Below are 14,564 nucleotides of genomic sequence, written 5' to 3'. Positions count from 1 at the left end.
ATCGCGCTGTGCAAACCAGTCTGCTGCCGTAAAAAATGAGACATTATGGGGAAGAATGATGGCATTAGCGATCCTTCGTCCTCAGGAGATCACTGCATGGAAATTCACCGATCTCCTCCGCTAGCGATCAGCAGATTGTCGGGAAGGAGCGCTTCCTTTCCGACCAATGATTGAGCCTTCAAACCCTGTTTATTATTACCTGCAAGTTCTAAAGGGCGGCAGTGAGATTTGCAGACAAGTGACAGCTATGCACAGCACACATCATTAACAAGGATCATAGTGTACACCTAATTACTGCATACTGTTTTAAGACCGTTGTGTGCACCTGTGGCCGATGTTCTGTTTTCGGTGATTTTCTGCGGACCCATTGACTTTCAATGGGTCCGCTGAAAACTCGGAAAATGCACCGTTTGTCATCCGCCTCCGTGATCCGTGTATCCTGTCCGTCAAAAAAATAAGACCTGTCCTATTTTTTTGACGGACAACAGTTCACGGACCCATTCAAGTCAATGGGTCCGTGAAAAAACACGGATGCACACAAGATTGGCATCCGTATCCGTGGGCTACTTTCATACAGACAGGATCCGAAGATCCGTCTGCATAAAAGCTTTTTCAGAGCTCCCCTCCCTCCCTCTATTGTATTAATATCATTGGTGGCCAGTGTGCGGCCTCCCCTCTCCCCCCCCGATCATTGGTGGCAGCGGAGAGTTCCGATCGGAGTCCCAGTTTAATCGCTGGGGCTCGATCGGTAACCATGGCAACCAGGATGCTACTGCAGTCCTGGTTGCCATGGTTACTTAGCAATATTAGAAGCATCATACTTACCTGCTGCTCTGTCTGTGACCAGCCGGGCGCTCCTCCTACTGGTAAGTGACAGATCATTAAGCAATGCGCCGCACAGACCTGTCACTTACCAGTAGGAGGAGCTCCCGGCCGGTCACAGACCGGCCGGGAGCTCCTCCTACTGGTAAGTGACAGGTCTGTGCGGCGCATTGCTTAATGATCTGTCACTTACCAGTAGGAGGAGCGCCCGGCTGGTCACAGACAGAGCAGCAGGTATGATGCTTCAAATATCGCTAAGTAACCATGGCAACCAGGACTGCAGTAGCGTCCTGGTTGCCATGGTTACCGATCGGAGCTCCAGCGATTAAACTGGGACTCCGATCGGAACTCTCCGCTGCCACCAATGATCGGGGGGGAAGAGGGGAGGCCGCACACTGGCCACCAATGATAATACAATAGAGGGAGGGAGGGGGGCCGCACACTGGCCACCAATGATAATACGATTGAGGGAGGGAGGGGGGGCCGCACACTGGCCACCAATGATAATACAATAGAGGGAGGGAGGGGGGGCCGCACACTGGCCACCAATGATAATACAACAGAGGGAGGGGGGGGGGGGCGCACACTGGCCACCAATGATATTCAAACTGGGGAGGGAGAGGGGTCTGCCCCCTGCTGCCCGGCAGCCCCTGATCTCTTACAGGGGACTATGATATGCACAATTAACCCCCCTCAGGTGCGGCACCTGAGGGGTTAATTGTGCTAATCACAGCCCCCGTAAGAGATCGGGTGCTGCCAGGCAGCTGGGGGCAGTCATGTACACAGTTCTTAGTATATTCTAACTTGAAGCATCCCCATCACCATGGGAACGCCTCTGTGTTAGAATATACTGTCGGATCTGAGTTTCACGATCTAACTCATATCCGACAGTATATTCTAACATAGAGGCGTTCCCATGGTGATGGGGACGCTTCAAGTTAAAATATACCATCGGATTGGTGAAAACTCTGATCCGATGGTATAATAGGGACTCCTGACTTTACATTGAAAGTCAATGGGGGACGGATCCATATTGTGTCAACGTCAAACGGATCCGTCCCCATTGACTTGCATTGTAAGTCAGGACGGATCCGTTTGGGTCCGCATGGCCAGACGGACACCAAAATGATTTTTTCTTCATGTCCGTGGATCCTCCAAAAATCAAGGAATCAAAGACCCACGGAAGAAAAAACGGACATGGATCACGGACCTACGGACCCAGTTTTTGCGGACCTTAAAAAAAAAAACGGTTGTGTGCATGAGGCGTTATACTGAATAAAGCATAATTTCTTAATTGTTTCGTTAACATAGATCAAATTTCAAAAAGGGAGATTAACTAAGCTAAACACGACACAATTTTGGTCTCGAATAGAAAAAACTGTGTGGCCAAGTGGAATCGTAAAATAAACCAAATTTATTAAAGGGGTGCTTTTTTAGGCAGATCATTCTGTTAAAAAAAAGGGTCATGGATGGTTAAAATGCTTTACTCCACCGAATGCCTCGCCACTCCTGATATTGCTTGAGTTCCCACTATTCTCCACTTCCTGTCCTGGCATGCCAGAAATACCAGTGACCCGCCTCAGTCAGAGACTGGCTGAACAAGCCTCTCCTGGCATTTGCAGTGTGTTGAAAATGCAGAACAGCAGTAACCAAAGCAGCCTTGGAACGGCAGCAGTAGGAAGAACAGCTGGTGGAGCGGAGTAAAGCATCTTTGTTATTTTTAACTTTTTATGACTTGTTTTTTAACAAAATGATCTGCCCAGAATTTTTTTTTAACGACCTTCATCGATATTTGCTGCAAAACACCAATGTACAATATTTTTGGTGGTTTATTAGCACTTGTATTAATTTCAAAGGGAACTCATATTATTTTAAACCAGGTCTCTGGGAGGGCCCAAAAAATGTTTATGGGTTCCATCATAAGCATCATAGAATTCAAACTTACATGCTGAAAGCAACTACGGACACTGGGCTCAATGTTACTTCCACCAAAAGCAGCCACTTCCCCAAGTTGTCGAGGGATCTGAATAGCATCATGAAGGAGTAACCCTAGCTGCTTCTGGTCACACGTGTCAGCTGCTCCAGAAACCTCCTTGAACAGATCTAGGCAAGAAAAAGTTAAAATGTGTTTAATGTAACAAAAATCACAACAATATTTAGGCAAATACAAAAAGAAACACAATAAAAATATATTGACACTGAAAATATAATCCAATGAAAAATGTTCTTTAGGGTTTAATGTAAGAATTCCTTTAGAGACCCCATAAGCTCCCTTGACACATTTTCTTTATGAAATATCAGTTCTGAAGGATCTTTTCTTAAAAGTCTGCGTTGTGTGTTTCCTCTGTTATTCCTCCTGAATACGTATGAATTTATTGACAATTGAGTGTCACTATTCCCTTGTCAAAGCCTCACACTGTCAGAATGGATTGGACACATTGTCAGAGTGTGCAGGGACACCAAGTTGTCAATGTATTCATAAATTTGGGACAATAACTGAGAAAATACATAATACTGAACTCTAACAAAAAATACCATACACCTTAAATAGCTGTCAGCTATCTATCCTGACTTCCCCATACACGTAGCTCGGTTTGGCCGAGTGTGAGCTTTTAGTGGGGAGAGAGCAGAAAGCCATTTCAGGAAAGAGTTAATTACTTTTACCGGCAATAGTTTTTTCCAATAGCCTCCACAACGGCACTCACAGGAGGGTGTCCCCGTCTCCCTAGGACAGGAAACAACATAAAAGCTCAAGTTTAAAAGCCCCTCTCCCTTTACATGCTTTAGTTAATGACATAGGACTCGTTAGTAATGCAAAGAAAAGTGTATTGAAGTATTTAAATAATACATTTACACATAATTGTGTCACAGAAAAAACTAAATGGGTAGGGAAACTCCAGTGCTTTTGTGGAGGCTATTGGAAAAACAAATTACCGGTATGAGTAATTAATTATTTTCCCCGTCGGCTCCACAACGACACTCACAGGAGGAGTAACAGAGAAAAAAACTATTCTGCCATAAGATAAATCATAACTATGAAGCACGTCTAATTTGTAATGTTTGAAAAAGGTACTAGGGCTTGCCTAAGTGGCTGCCCTGCATATTTGGTCCCCAGATGCAGAGGCTTATTCTGCCCATGAGGCAGAAACGGCCCTAGTAGAATGTGCCTTTATCCCTTTAGGTGGAGTCAAGTTCCTCTGAATGTAGCAGAATTCAATAGTATTTCTTATCCATCTTGCGATGGTACTCTTGCTTGCAGCAGACCCTTTACTGTGATACTGCAGAAAAAGGTAGTCTGACTTTCTAAATTCTTTGGTGACATCTAAGTAGGTTAGTATGCATCTTCTTACATCCAGATTATGATTTTTTTTTATCTATTTCTGAAAATGGATTCGGACAAAAGGAAGGTAGTGATACCTCCTGTTGACGATGAAATCTGGAAACGACTTTTGGCAGGAACATCAGAGCATGCCTGAGAATAATGCGGTCTTCTAAAATCATGAGATAAGGTGGTCTGCATGAAAACGCTTGGATTTCCCCAATTCTTCTAGCCGATATAATTGCCAATAATAAAATGGTCTTAAATGTCATAAGTTTCAGCAAAATATCCTGTAAAGGTTGAAAGAGCGCATCTGTCATCACATCAAGCACCAGATTAAAATCCAAAGGTGGTATGTTGGAATGGATAAACAGACATCGTCTTGTTGCCTCTTTTAGGAACCGTTTTATCATGGGTATATTCGCAAGTTTTGTTTCTAAGAAATTGCTTATCGATGAAACTTGCATTGTAATGGTTATAGGTCTACACCCTTTATCTAGACCTTCTTGTAGGAATTCCAGTATTAGGGGAATATCAGGATCTCGATAGTGACACCATCTATTTCCTGCAAATTTTAAGAAGGCTTTCCATGTTCTTGTGTAGATCTTGGAAGTTGTGTGCTTTTTACTCAACAGAAGGGTGGATATTACAGGATCTGACAAACCCTTTTGTTTTAACATAGCTTGTTCAATTTCCAAGCTGTTAGTTGCAGTTGAGACACACGTGGGTGAGATACTGGACCCTGATGCAGTAGGCCTGGATATGATGGGAGAATCCAAAATTCCCCCGCTGCTAGGTCGGAAAGGAAACCAGGATCTTTTTTAACCAAAAAGGAGCTATCAGAATCATCTGCACCTTTTCTTCCATCACCTTCATTAGCACCCTTGGTATTAAACTGAAGGGTAGAAATGCATACAGGAGTCCCTCTGGCCAGGGGGCAGATAGAGCATCCACAAACAATGACTGATCCTTTAAGGAGAGGGAGCAGAATTTTTCTACTTGTTTGTTCTTTTGATTCACAGATAGGTCTAAGACCCGGGGTACCCCACTTTCTTGATATTTGATTGAAGATATCGGGGTTTAGTGACCATTCTCCTTCTTTTAAATTCTCTCTGCTGAGATAGTCCGCTATAATGTTTTCCTTGCCTTTGAGATGGACAGCCGTTAAAGATTTTAGGTTCATTTCTGCCCAGCGAAATATTTTCCCCGACAGATCTCGCAGAGTTTTGCTTTTTGTCCCTCCTTGCCGGTTTAGATAGGCCACCATGGTGGAGTTGTCGGACAGAATTTTTACATGCTGGGTTTTTACAGATGACTGAAGCGAGAGAAGTGTTTTTAAGACTGAAATCAGTTTTCTTAGATTTGAGGAGGTTCCTGCCTTTTTTGGGCTCCAAACACCTTGTATTACTTGATCTTTGGTGTGTCCTCCCCATCTGTGACTGCTGGCATAGGTAGAGATAACGACCTGATTTGTGTGTCGCCAAAATACTCCTGACTGAACACTTTTTCTTATCTTCCACCACGGGAGAGTCTGCTTTACCTTTAAAGGAATTTTTATCCTCTTGTCTAGACTAGTCTGATTTGCATCCCAGTTCTTCAGGAGAAATGACTGTAGTGCCCTTGTATGGTGTTGGGCCCATCGTACTGCTGGAATTGTGGATGTCAAATGGCCTAAAAGTGTCATGTCTTTAAATGATACTGTCCTGGACTCGCAAAACAGAGAGACCCTTTGGGTTAAAGAAATCTGTTTTTCTAGAGGGAGAAAAGACATTAGATTGTGTGAGTCCAACTTGACCCCCAAAAATACTTTTTCTCTGCTGGGAAGTAGGGCTCTTTGTTTTTTATCCAGCCCAATTTCAATAACTGTTTTTGAACCTTTTGTAGATGAAACTGAAGAATGAGAATGAAGAAACGGAGCTGCATTAAAAAAATCATCCAGATAAGGGACGATTAAGATACCCTGAAGATAAAAGTAACTTGTCACTTCGGCCATGATCTTTGTAAAAATTCTGGGAGCTGATGCCAACCCGAAGGGAAGGGCATGAAACTGAAAGTGACGCTTCTCTCCTTTCAATATCGCCAGCCTGAGATATTTCTGATAGCTTTTGTGAATGGGAACGTGGTAATATGCATCGGAAAGATCGAGGATTAACATGTATGAGTCTTGAGTCAGGAGATTCAGTGTTGACCTGATTGTCTCCATCTTGAACTTTTTGTAGGTTATGTTTTTGTTCAACCTTTTCAGATTTATTATTAGCCTGAAAGTATTGTTTGGTTTTCGAATGAAAAAAATTGGAGAATAAAACCCTGTTCCTTTTTGGTCTTTTGGTACTGGGATTATGACTTGTTTTTGTAGCAGCAATAATATCTCTGATTCCAGAGCCTGCTGCTTTTCTAGTTGATTCAAAGTAGCAAACTCTAGCTTGTAACCTTTGCTTATGGCATTTCTTACTTAAGGGGAGGCAGAAATCTCTTCCCAGGCTGAGGCAAATCTTTTTAATCTGGCTTCTACCTGAAATCTGGCATCATTGTGAAGACTTTGCAGTGGTTTCTGGGGTAAACAGAAACCCTTTCCCCTTTAGGATTGCTATCTTCCTGAGCTGTCTTTTCTCCTCTGATCTGATCTGGTTCTTTTTTGGTTCTGAAAGGACCGCCTCTGTTGGAAAAAATTTGAGTCTGTAGGAAAGCCTTTCTTCGTGTCTGATGCCTTCTACAAAATGTCGTCTAAGGCTGAGCCGAACAACTTATCTCCTTCACACGGTATGGAACATAAACGACTTTGAGCTAGCATCCCCAGAATAGGATCTGAGCCATACAGCCCTACGTGTGGCATTTGATAAGGCAGTGGACCTAGCCGAAGCCTTACTAGATCCACCGAGGCATCTGACAAAAAGTTTAAGGCCTGTTTCAAAATAGGTATAGAGGCCAGAATCTCCTCTCGGGGGGTACCAGCCGCCAGGTGTTCCTCCAGTTGAGATAACCAGACTGATAATGACCTGGAGGTACAGGTAGCCACTATACTGGGCCTCAGCATAGCCACGTTCGTTTCCCATGCCCGCTTGAGAAGACCCTCACATTTCTTATCCATTGGATCTTTTAAGAGACCCATATCTTCAAACGGTAAAGAAGTCTTTTTTGATTTACGGGCCACTGGAGCATCTATTTTGGGAACTTTATCCCATGAGGAGGAGTCTGATTCTGCAAAAGGGTATTTTCTTTTGAGGCATTTGGAATTGTGCTCCACTTTTCTGGATCCTTCCATTCTTTAGCGATGAACATTTTAATGTTACTATGGACTGGGAAGACTTTCCTTTTCACCTAATCCCTGAAGCAATATATCCTGAATTGATTGAGATTCCTTTACGTCCTCAATCTTCAAAGTAGATCTTATTGTTTTTAATAAAAAATTTCCGTATCCTCAGGAATACAGAAAGGCCTCCTTGATTCGTCCTCAGAAGATTCAGAAACTACTTGTGAAAATATTTTTAGAGTCTGGGTCACATGGGAATTCTGCTATTTATGATCTTTGTGAGGATGATGGTTTGAAAGGGCTCGGTGGTAATCTTGCGTCTATTACCACGTTAACTTCTTCCTTGATCATGTTTCTTATGGATTCTAGGAAGCATGGGGACACTTCAGTTACTACTTTGTCTGCACACTTGGGACAAAGCGCTTACTTAGACTTAGACGGAAGGTATTTTTTGCACATTGCGCATTTTCTCAGCACCGAATCTCCGCTAGAGGTCTTTATAGGGCAGGGAGGCCAGCACCGTAAAGTAAGATACATTTTAGGGCCGAATTAGAAACTAAGAAGTATAAATGAGGGTCAGCACCAACACCAGTGGGCAAAAAAATAATACCACTGTGCTCCCCTTCTCCTAATACAGGTAACATGAGAGGCATACAGATAGTAGGAGGCTTACAGGGCTCTGAGCGGCAGAAGGATCCACAGGTCTGAGGGACATGTAAGGAGCTTCCAAGGGAGCAGACATGATGCGCTTGTAGGACGCTGATCGCAGCGCTCCTGTCACATTGGGGAGTGGGGGAAACCCCCCACCGTGCGATGTCAAAGGGAAAAGGGGATCAGCCTGGCCAAAAAGAAGTAATAAGGGAGCAGGTTACCTCCTACAACATCCCTAATCCTCTCCCTGACTTCTCACCATATGAGCGAACCCCAATGGTAGGACGACTCATACTCAGGATTCCTAGAGACCTTAAGTCGCCCTTGTAATCCCTCACCAAGGAGCAGGGAAGAGACAACCTGTTCATCCCAGTCATGGAGGAACAGGAGTCTCTATCTGAGGCCAGGCTGCAAGGAGAGGGGAACAGATACAGAATATAGAGGTGGCAGGAAAGCGACACCCATAACACACTTACCTGCCAAAGACACACTGACTGGAACCCGTGCACAAGTGCTGGTGTCCACACCAACATAAAAGGACACAGCACACACCACAAACCACACAGGGACCCAGGACACCCATTTCTGCAATAAACATAAGACAGGGGAATGTCAAGAAAACATGACACGAAACACCACCAGACATGTAACACCAAACTAGACATACAAACACCCTGAACTTAACCCACTGCATACAAATAGGGACAGGAAGGGAAGGAGACACTGGGATAACATTGATGACCACAGGGGTGGCCCTCACTGGACAGATGGAACAAGACAGGAAATGAGAACCACCAGCATACACCAAGGCTGGAGGAACACTGGGCTTCAAGCATCCAGCAGGGACTAAATAGCCCAAACAGCCACACCCACACACACATAAACCCAGTGTTCACAAAACACTAGGAAGGGAGTTAACCCTTCCCACACCAGACAGAGGAAGGAAGCCACATCAAGGGGAAGTCCACACACAAGCAAACTAAGCCACACGTTACCACCGGCAACCGCATGCGTGGCAACCATGTCACGGCAATCACCCAGAAGGCAAGACACTGCCACCGCATGCTCTCACAGTAACACATTGCTGCGGGCAACCACAAGTGTGGCAACAGTGTCACAGCATACACCACAGGCCAAGACAGCTCCATGCTCCCAACATTTCCCTGATATCTGCCAGGCCTCTGACATCATGTGCGGTGGAAGTGACGCACAGAGACCTGGCAAAGCAGAACTCTTGCCCAGAGCGTTTTGGCCTGTTCTGCACATGCGCGAGCGATCCTTCGCTCCCGGCTGGCAGTAGCCAGGGAAAGCGGGTGCCGGAGCCGCCTTCACTGAAAAGCTTACGCCAAAAGGGATGGGACAGAGGCTCCAGGCCCTCTTCAACCCCCATCCCCTGCACAGACCCTCCCAGATGGGGCAGACTGACAGGCTGTGCAAAACTTTCACTTGGACTCCCGACTCTGGCAGGAGCGGCTTCCACGCGATCCCGAGGACAGGAAACAACTGAAGCAGGTAAAGGGAGGAGGCCTTTTAAACTTGAGTTTCTACCATCTTTCCTGTCCTGGGGAGGCAGAGACACCCTCCTGTGAGTGCCATTGTGGAGGCGCCGGGGAAAAACCAACATGTCCTCATTAAAGGGAACCTGTCGTCAACTTTATGCTGACCGTACTGAGGACAGTATAAAGTAGTGACAGAAATGCTGATTTCAGTGGTGTGTCACACATCAGCTAAAAGTAAGTGGTTGTCGAGAATCAGTATCATAATCATTGCAGCCCAGGGCTTGAAAAGAGTCAAATCTACCTGAGAAGAGTCATGGCTATTCATAATCTCCTGCTCTCACCGCTCATTTGCTGATGATTGGCAGTTCTCTCCTAGAGAGATGGGGAGAAAACTAGGTAGAAGACTGTCAGTCATCAGCAGGTGGGCAGGAGAGCAGGAATTCATGAATAACCATGACTCTTCTCAGGTAGATTTGATTCTTTTCCACACCTAGTCTGTAATGTTTGTGATGTTGGTTCTCGGCAACCACTTACTTTTAACTTAGAAATGACAGACCACTGAAATCAACTCACTTGTGTCTACTTTATTCTGGCTTTAGTATGGGCAACATAAAGGTGACATATTTTATAGTCACACGAGACAGGAAGGGAGTGATGTATTGATTGTTTCCATACACTCAATTCATAAAAGCTCTTCTATGAATGAGGACGCAACAGCATCCCTCATCTGTACACTAAAAGCCAAGTGTATGTACATGAGAAATTGATAAGCAAAGAATCATCTGCCCACGTAGCAAAGCTAATCTCAATTCTCCAGCAGATAAATGTGTTTGTTATGCACATTTTTATGGCTGATTATACCCGATGCAAGGCTAGAATGCAAAGCCCCAATGTCATACACTGTCCTATGTCATTCACAGGGTCCGTGTTTTAAAAAAAACTACAGGGTGGACCATTTATATGGATACACCTTAATGAAATGGGAATGGTTGGTGATATTAACTTCCTGTTTGTGGCACATTAGTATATGTGAGGGGGGAAACTTTTCAAGATGGGTGGTGACCATGGTGGCCATTTTGAAGTCGGCCATTTTGAATCCAACTTTTTTTTCCAATAGGAAGAGGGTCATGTGACACATCAAACTTATTGGGAATTTCACAAGAAAAACAACGGTTTTAACGTAACTTTATTCTTTCATGAGTTATTTACAAATTTCTGACCACTTATAAAATGTGTTCAATGTGCTGCCCATTGTGTTGGATTGTCAATGCAACCCTCTTCTCCCACTCTTCACACACTGATATCAACACCGCAGGAGAAATGCTAGCACAGGCTTCCAGTATCCGTAGTTTCAGGTGCTGCACATCGCGTATCTTCACAGCATAGACAATTGCCTTCAGATAAAAGTCTAAGGGGGTCAGATCGGGAGACCTTGGGGCCATTCAACTGGCCCACGACAACCAATCCACTTTCCAGGAAACTGTTCATCTAGGAATGCTCGGACCTGACACCCATAATGTGGTGGTGCACCATCTTGCTGGAAAAACTCAGGGAACGTGCCAGCTTCAGTGCATAAAGAGGGAAACACATCATCATGTAGCAATTTTGCATATCCAGTGGCCGATCTGACCCCTTTAGACTTTTATCTTTGGGGTCATCTGAAGGCAATTGTCTATGCTGTGAAGATACGAGATGTGCAGCACCTGAAACTACGGATACTGGAAGCCTGTGCTAGCATTTCTCCTGCGGTGTTGCTATCAGTGTGTGAAAAGTGGGAGAAGAGGGTTGCATTGACAATTCAACACAATGGGCAGCACATTGAACACATTTTATAAGTCGTCAGAAACTTGTAAATAACTCATGAAAGAATAAAGTTACGTTAAAACCAAGCACACCATTGTTTTTCTTGTGAAATTCCCAATAAGTTTGATGTGTCACATGACCCTCTTCCTATTGAAAAAACAAAAGTTGGATTCAAAATGTCCGACTTCAAAATGGCCGCCATGGTCACCACCCATCTTGAAAAGTTTTCCCCCTCACATATACTAATGTGCCACAAACAGGAAGTTAATATCACCAACCATTCCCATTTTATTAAGGTGTATCCATGTAAATGGCCCACCCTGTATATTGCAGTGGTCCACCTCATTTGGCATCCATTGAGTCTATAAGGCTCAGCCTATGCACCAAAGATCAAATTTAAAAAAATTAAAAGAATAGAGACAGCGGGCAGAGTTACTGAACAAACAATACTGGCACACATGCCATGCACCTCACTTATTAATGAATTAAGGAACTTTTTGTGTCTCGCTAGTGTCTAGAAAATGGGGATTTGTAGGTGGATCTGTAAAATACACAACATTTATTAACCCCATAAGGACAGAGCGATTTTATGATTTTGCTTTTTGACTTCCTGCTTTCCCGGAGCCATAACGTTTTATTTTTCCATTCACATAGCCGTATGAGGGCTTATTTTTTGCGGGACAAGTAGTACTTTCTAATGGCACCATTTAATATTGCATACAATATAATGGGAAGCTAGTAAAAATTGGGGTGGAATGAATAAAAAAAAAGGCAATTTCTCCATAGTTTTATCGGTTTCATTTTTCACTATACGGTCAGTACAATTACAATGATACCACAAGTACATAGTTTGTATTGTGTTTTAATACTTAAAGAAAATAATTTAAAAAATATATATTTTCATCGCCATATTCTGACCCCCATAATTTTTTTCTATTTATATGTCTATGGAGTTGTGGCCTCATTTTTGTGGGGTTATCTGTAGCTTTCAATGATAACATTTCGGAGTTTGTATGGCTTTTTGATTGCTTTTTATTTTTAGGACATGGCAGTGCAAATGATATGTATTTTCTTATTGTTTATTTTTATTATGGGGAAATAGGGGTGATTAAATTTGTTTTATAGTTTTAAAAACATTTTTACACATATTTTAACAAGTGATTGTTAGACTGTTTGTCCTGTAGTCTGCAATAAATTAACATTGTGCAATGTTCCTATGGTGCCCTGCCACTTGCAGGCCTCCATAGGAAGTACGGCTGTAGTAGCCTCAGATCTTTCAGAGGGACCGAGGCTACTACAGTAAGTGTACACTATCTATAACATGCCATTAGTAAATGTGCAGCAAGGTTTATAACTCTTGCATTCTGTCAAATACTATTTCCATTACTTTCTTTGGTTCGCTACAACAAGGTCTACATAGAGGTTAACACCCCAACACCCAAACCCACCTTGGACAGGGGGCCTTGATACTTTTCCCCTCCCCTACCCCCTTTCAATGATACCTGGGAAAATTCCCCCTACCGCTAGTGACTAAAGTTTTATGGTCTATGGAGAGAGGATCTTGGCATATGTTCTCACCACTGCATGTTCTGTCTCTGCGGAGGGCCATAATGGAAACCACAAAAAACAAGGCATTATTAGCCTCCATAGTAAATACTAGGGGAGCAGCTAATGGTGTTGGATAGGTAGCAGTCATACTTATGTCCTGTCCTTTAAGATACCCTAAAGCCTCTGTCATCAATATTATAAGTAGCACATGGTAGGTGAAGGGCTGTGTTGCACATTTTGGGGTACTTTTTATGGTAAATACAACCCTGAATTCAGCTCTGTAATTTACCGTACTTCTTATTCTACAGCAATATAAATTCAGCACATCACTATGGACTAAGGTAATGAATAATCATTTGCATTAAGTGGTTTAAGTGTCTACTAACTGCAGTATTAAGATGAAGAATCTACCATTTCCTTCAGCTGCAGCCCAACTTGTGCTCTAAAGCTGAACGGACGGCTGCTGACCTACTATTTCAGATATAAAGAAGAGGTGGAATACATAAAAACAGGAACACAGAAATCACACTTGTGTAGCCGCTCTTGCTTTTTATTCCTGATCTCTCGAAGAAGCCTGCAAGATGCCAGGTGCTAATGGACAAGAAACAATTTCTCAAAGGAGATAACCTTTCCACTAAACATGCTTCTTTAGACTGAGATTTAAAGAAGAGTATACACTGGTTTATTTTTTAAATAGGTCTAAAATTCTGTAATGATCAATTCCATAATGTATTTTTACTATTCATTTTTTTTTTTTACAGAACTCTGAATCCATTGCATCATTGTGCATTACCCTAGTGTTACATGATAAAATCATGGCCATCTGTAGCCATCATTAAGGGATGGTGATGACTTCATGCAGCTCTCCTGTCCAGGTTCTTGTTCTGCTTGCTTCCACCACTGTCCGGTTCTGCCCGTTGTTCTGCTCTCTGTTACCATTCTCTTGCTGGGACCTCTGCTAGTGTTTCTTAAAAGACCAGTGTTCTCCAAAGCATTCCCATCCTCATTCCCATTCTTGCCAATGTCCATGCGTCACAGGTTTCTTAATGACCTTTCTCCAGTGCCTGGATTAAAAAAAAAAGGTCCTCTTGGTTCCTGAACTTGTCTGCCTGCCCTGACTTGTGTCTGTCTGACTAAGATTTCTGACAATGATTTGGTGCCAGGAATTGGTCTTAGTTCATCCACATGCCAGCGGTTGCTAACGATTACTCTGGGGGTAGTGGTCTGAGGATTCCCTGTGTGAAAATTCATACCCTCTTGAGGGAGTTAAAGGGGTATTCCCATTTCCATCTCAATCATCTCATTGATAAGATTAAAATATCTATCTAATCTGGTGGCCAGGGCAGTGGGAATTACAGACAGGGCCGTCTTTAATATTGATTGGACCCTAGGCAAATATTTACTTGGGCCCCCTGGATCCCGCCTTCCCACACCCTAGCATGCAATCCACCACAACACACACACAAAAAATCCACACATCTCGTAGAGTACAGTGAATGACTGTAAATACTTCCAGTTCTGAAGACTCCAGCGGCTCAGGATCAGCGTTCTGGGCAGCTGGGCTCAGGCTGGAAGTGGGCACCGCCCTGCAGGAAGGAGACCAGGGCTTGGCTCACCCTAGTGTTACAGCGCACCCTAGCACCCCACAGTATGCAGTATAGCACCCTATAGT

General features: G+C 43.6%; 1 protein-coding gene across 6 annotated transcripts in view; it reads right to left on the bottom strand.

Annotated features, from left to right (window-relative positions):
- The window catches only part of LOC122934420 (utrophin-like), a 616,199-nt gene that overhangs the window by 50,021 nt on the left and 551,614 nt on the right, over positions 1-14,564 (bottom strand). For all 6 annotated transcript variants that reach the window (XM_044289868.1, XM_044289864.1, XM_044289866.1 and 3 more), the window contains one exon: positions 2,768-2,925. In XM_044289868.1, coding sequence (XP_044145803.1) covers positions 2,768-2,925 — 158 coding nt within the window. The remainder of the gene's footprint in view (positions 1-2,767; positions 2,926-14,564) is intronic.

Source organism: Bufo gargarizans, chromosome 4, assembly GCF_014858855.1.
Source record: "Bufo gargarizans isolate SCDJY-AF-19 chromosome 4, ASM1485885v1, whole genome shotgun sequence".
Lineage (NCBI taxonomy): Eukaryota > Metazoa > Chordata > Amphibia > Anura > Bufonidae > Bufo > Bufo gargarizans.
Note: the sequence above shows the minus strand (reverse complement) of the source record. Positions and strands in the feature narration are given on the sequence as shown.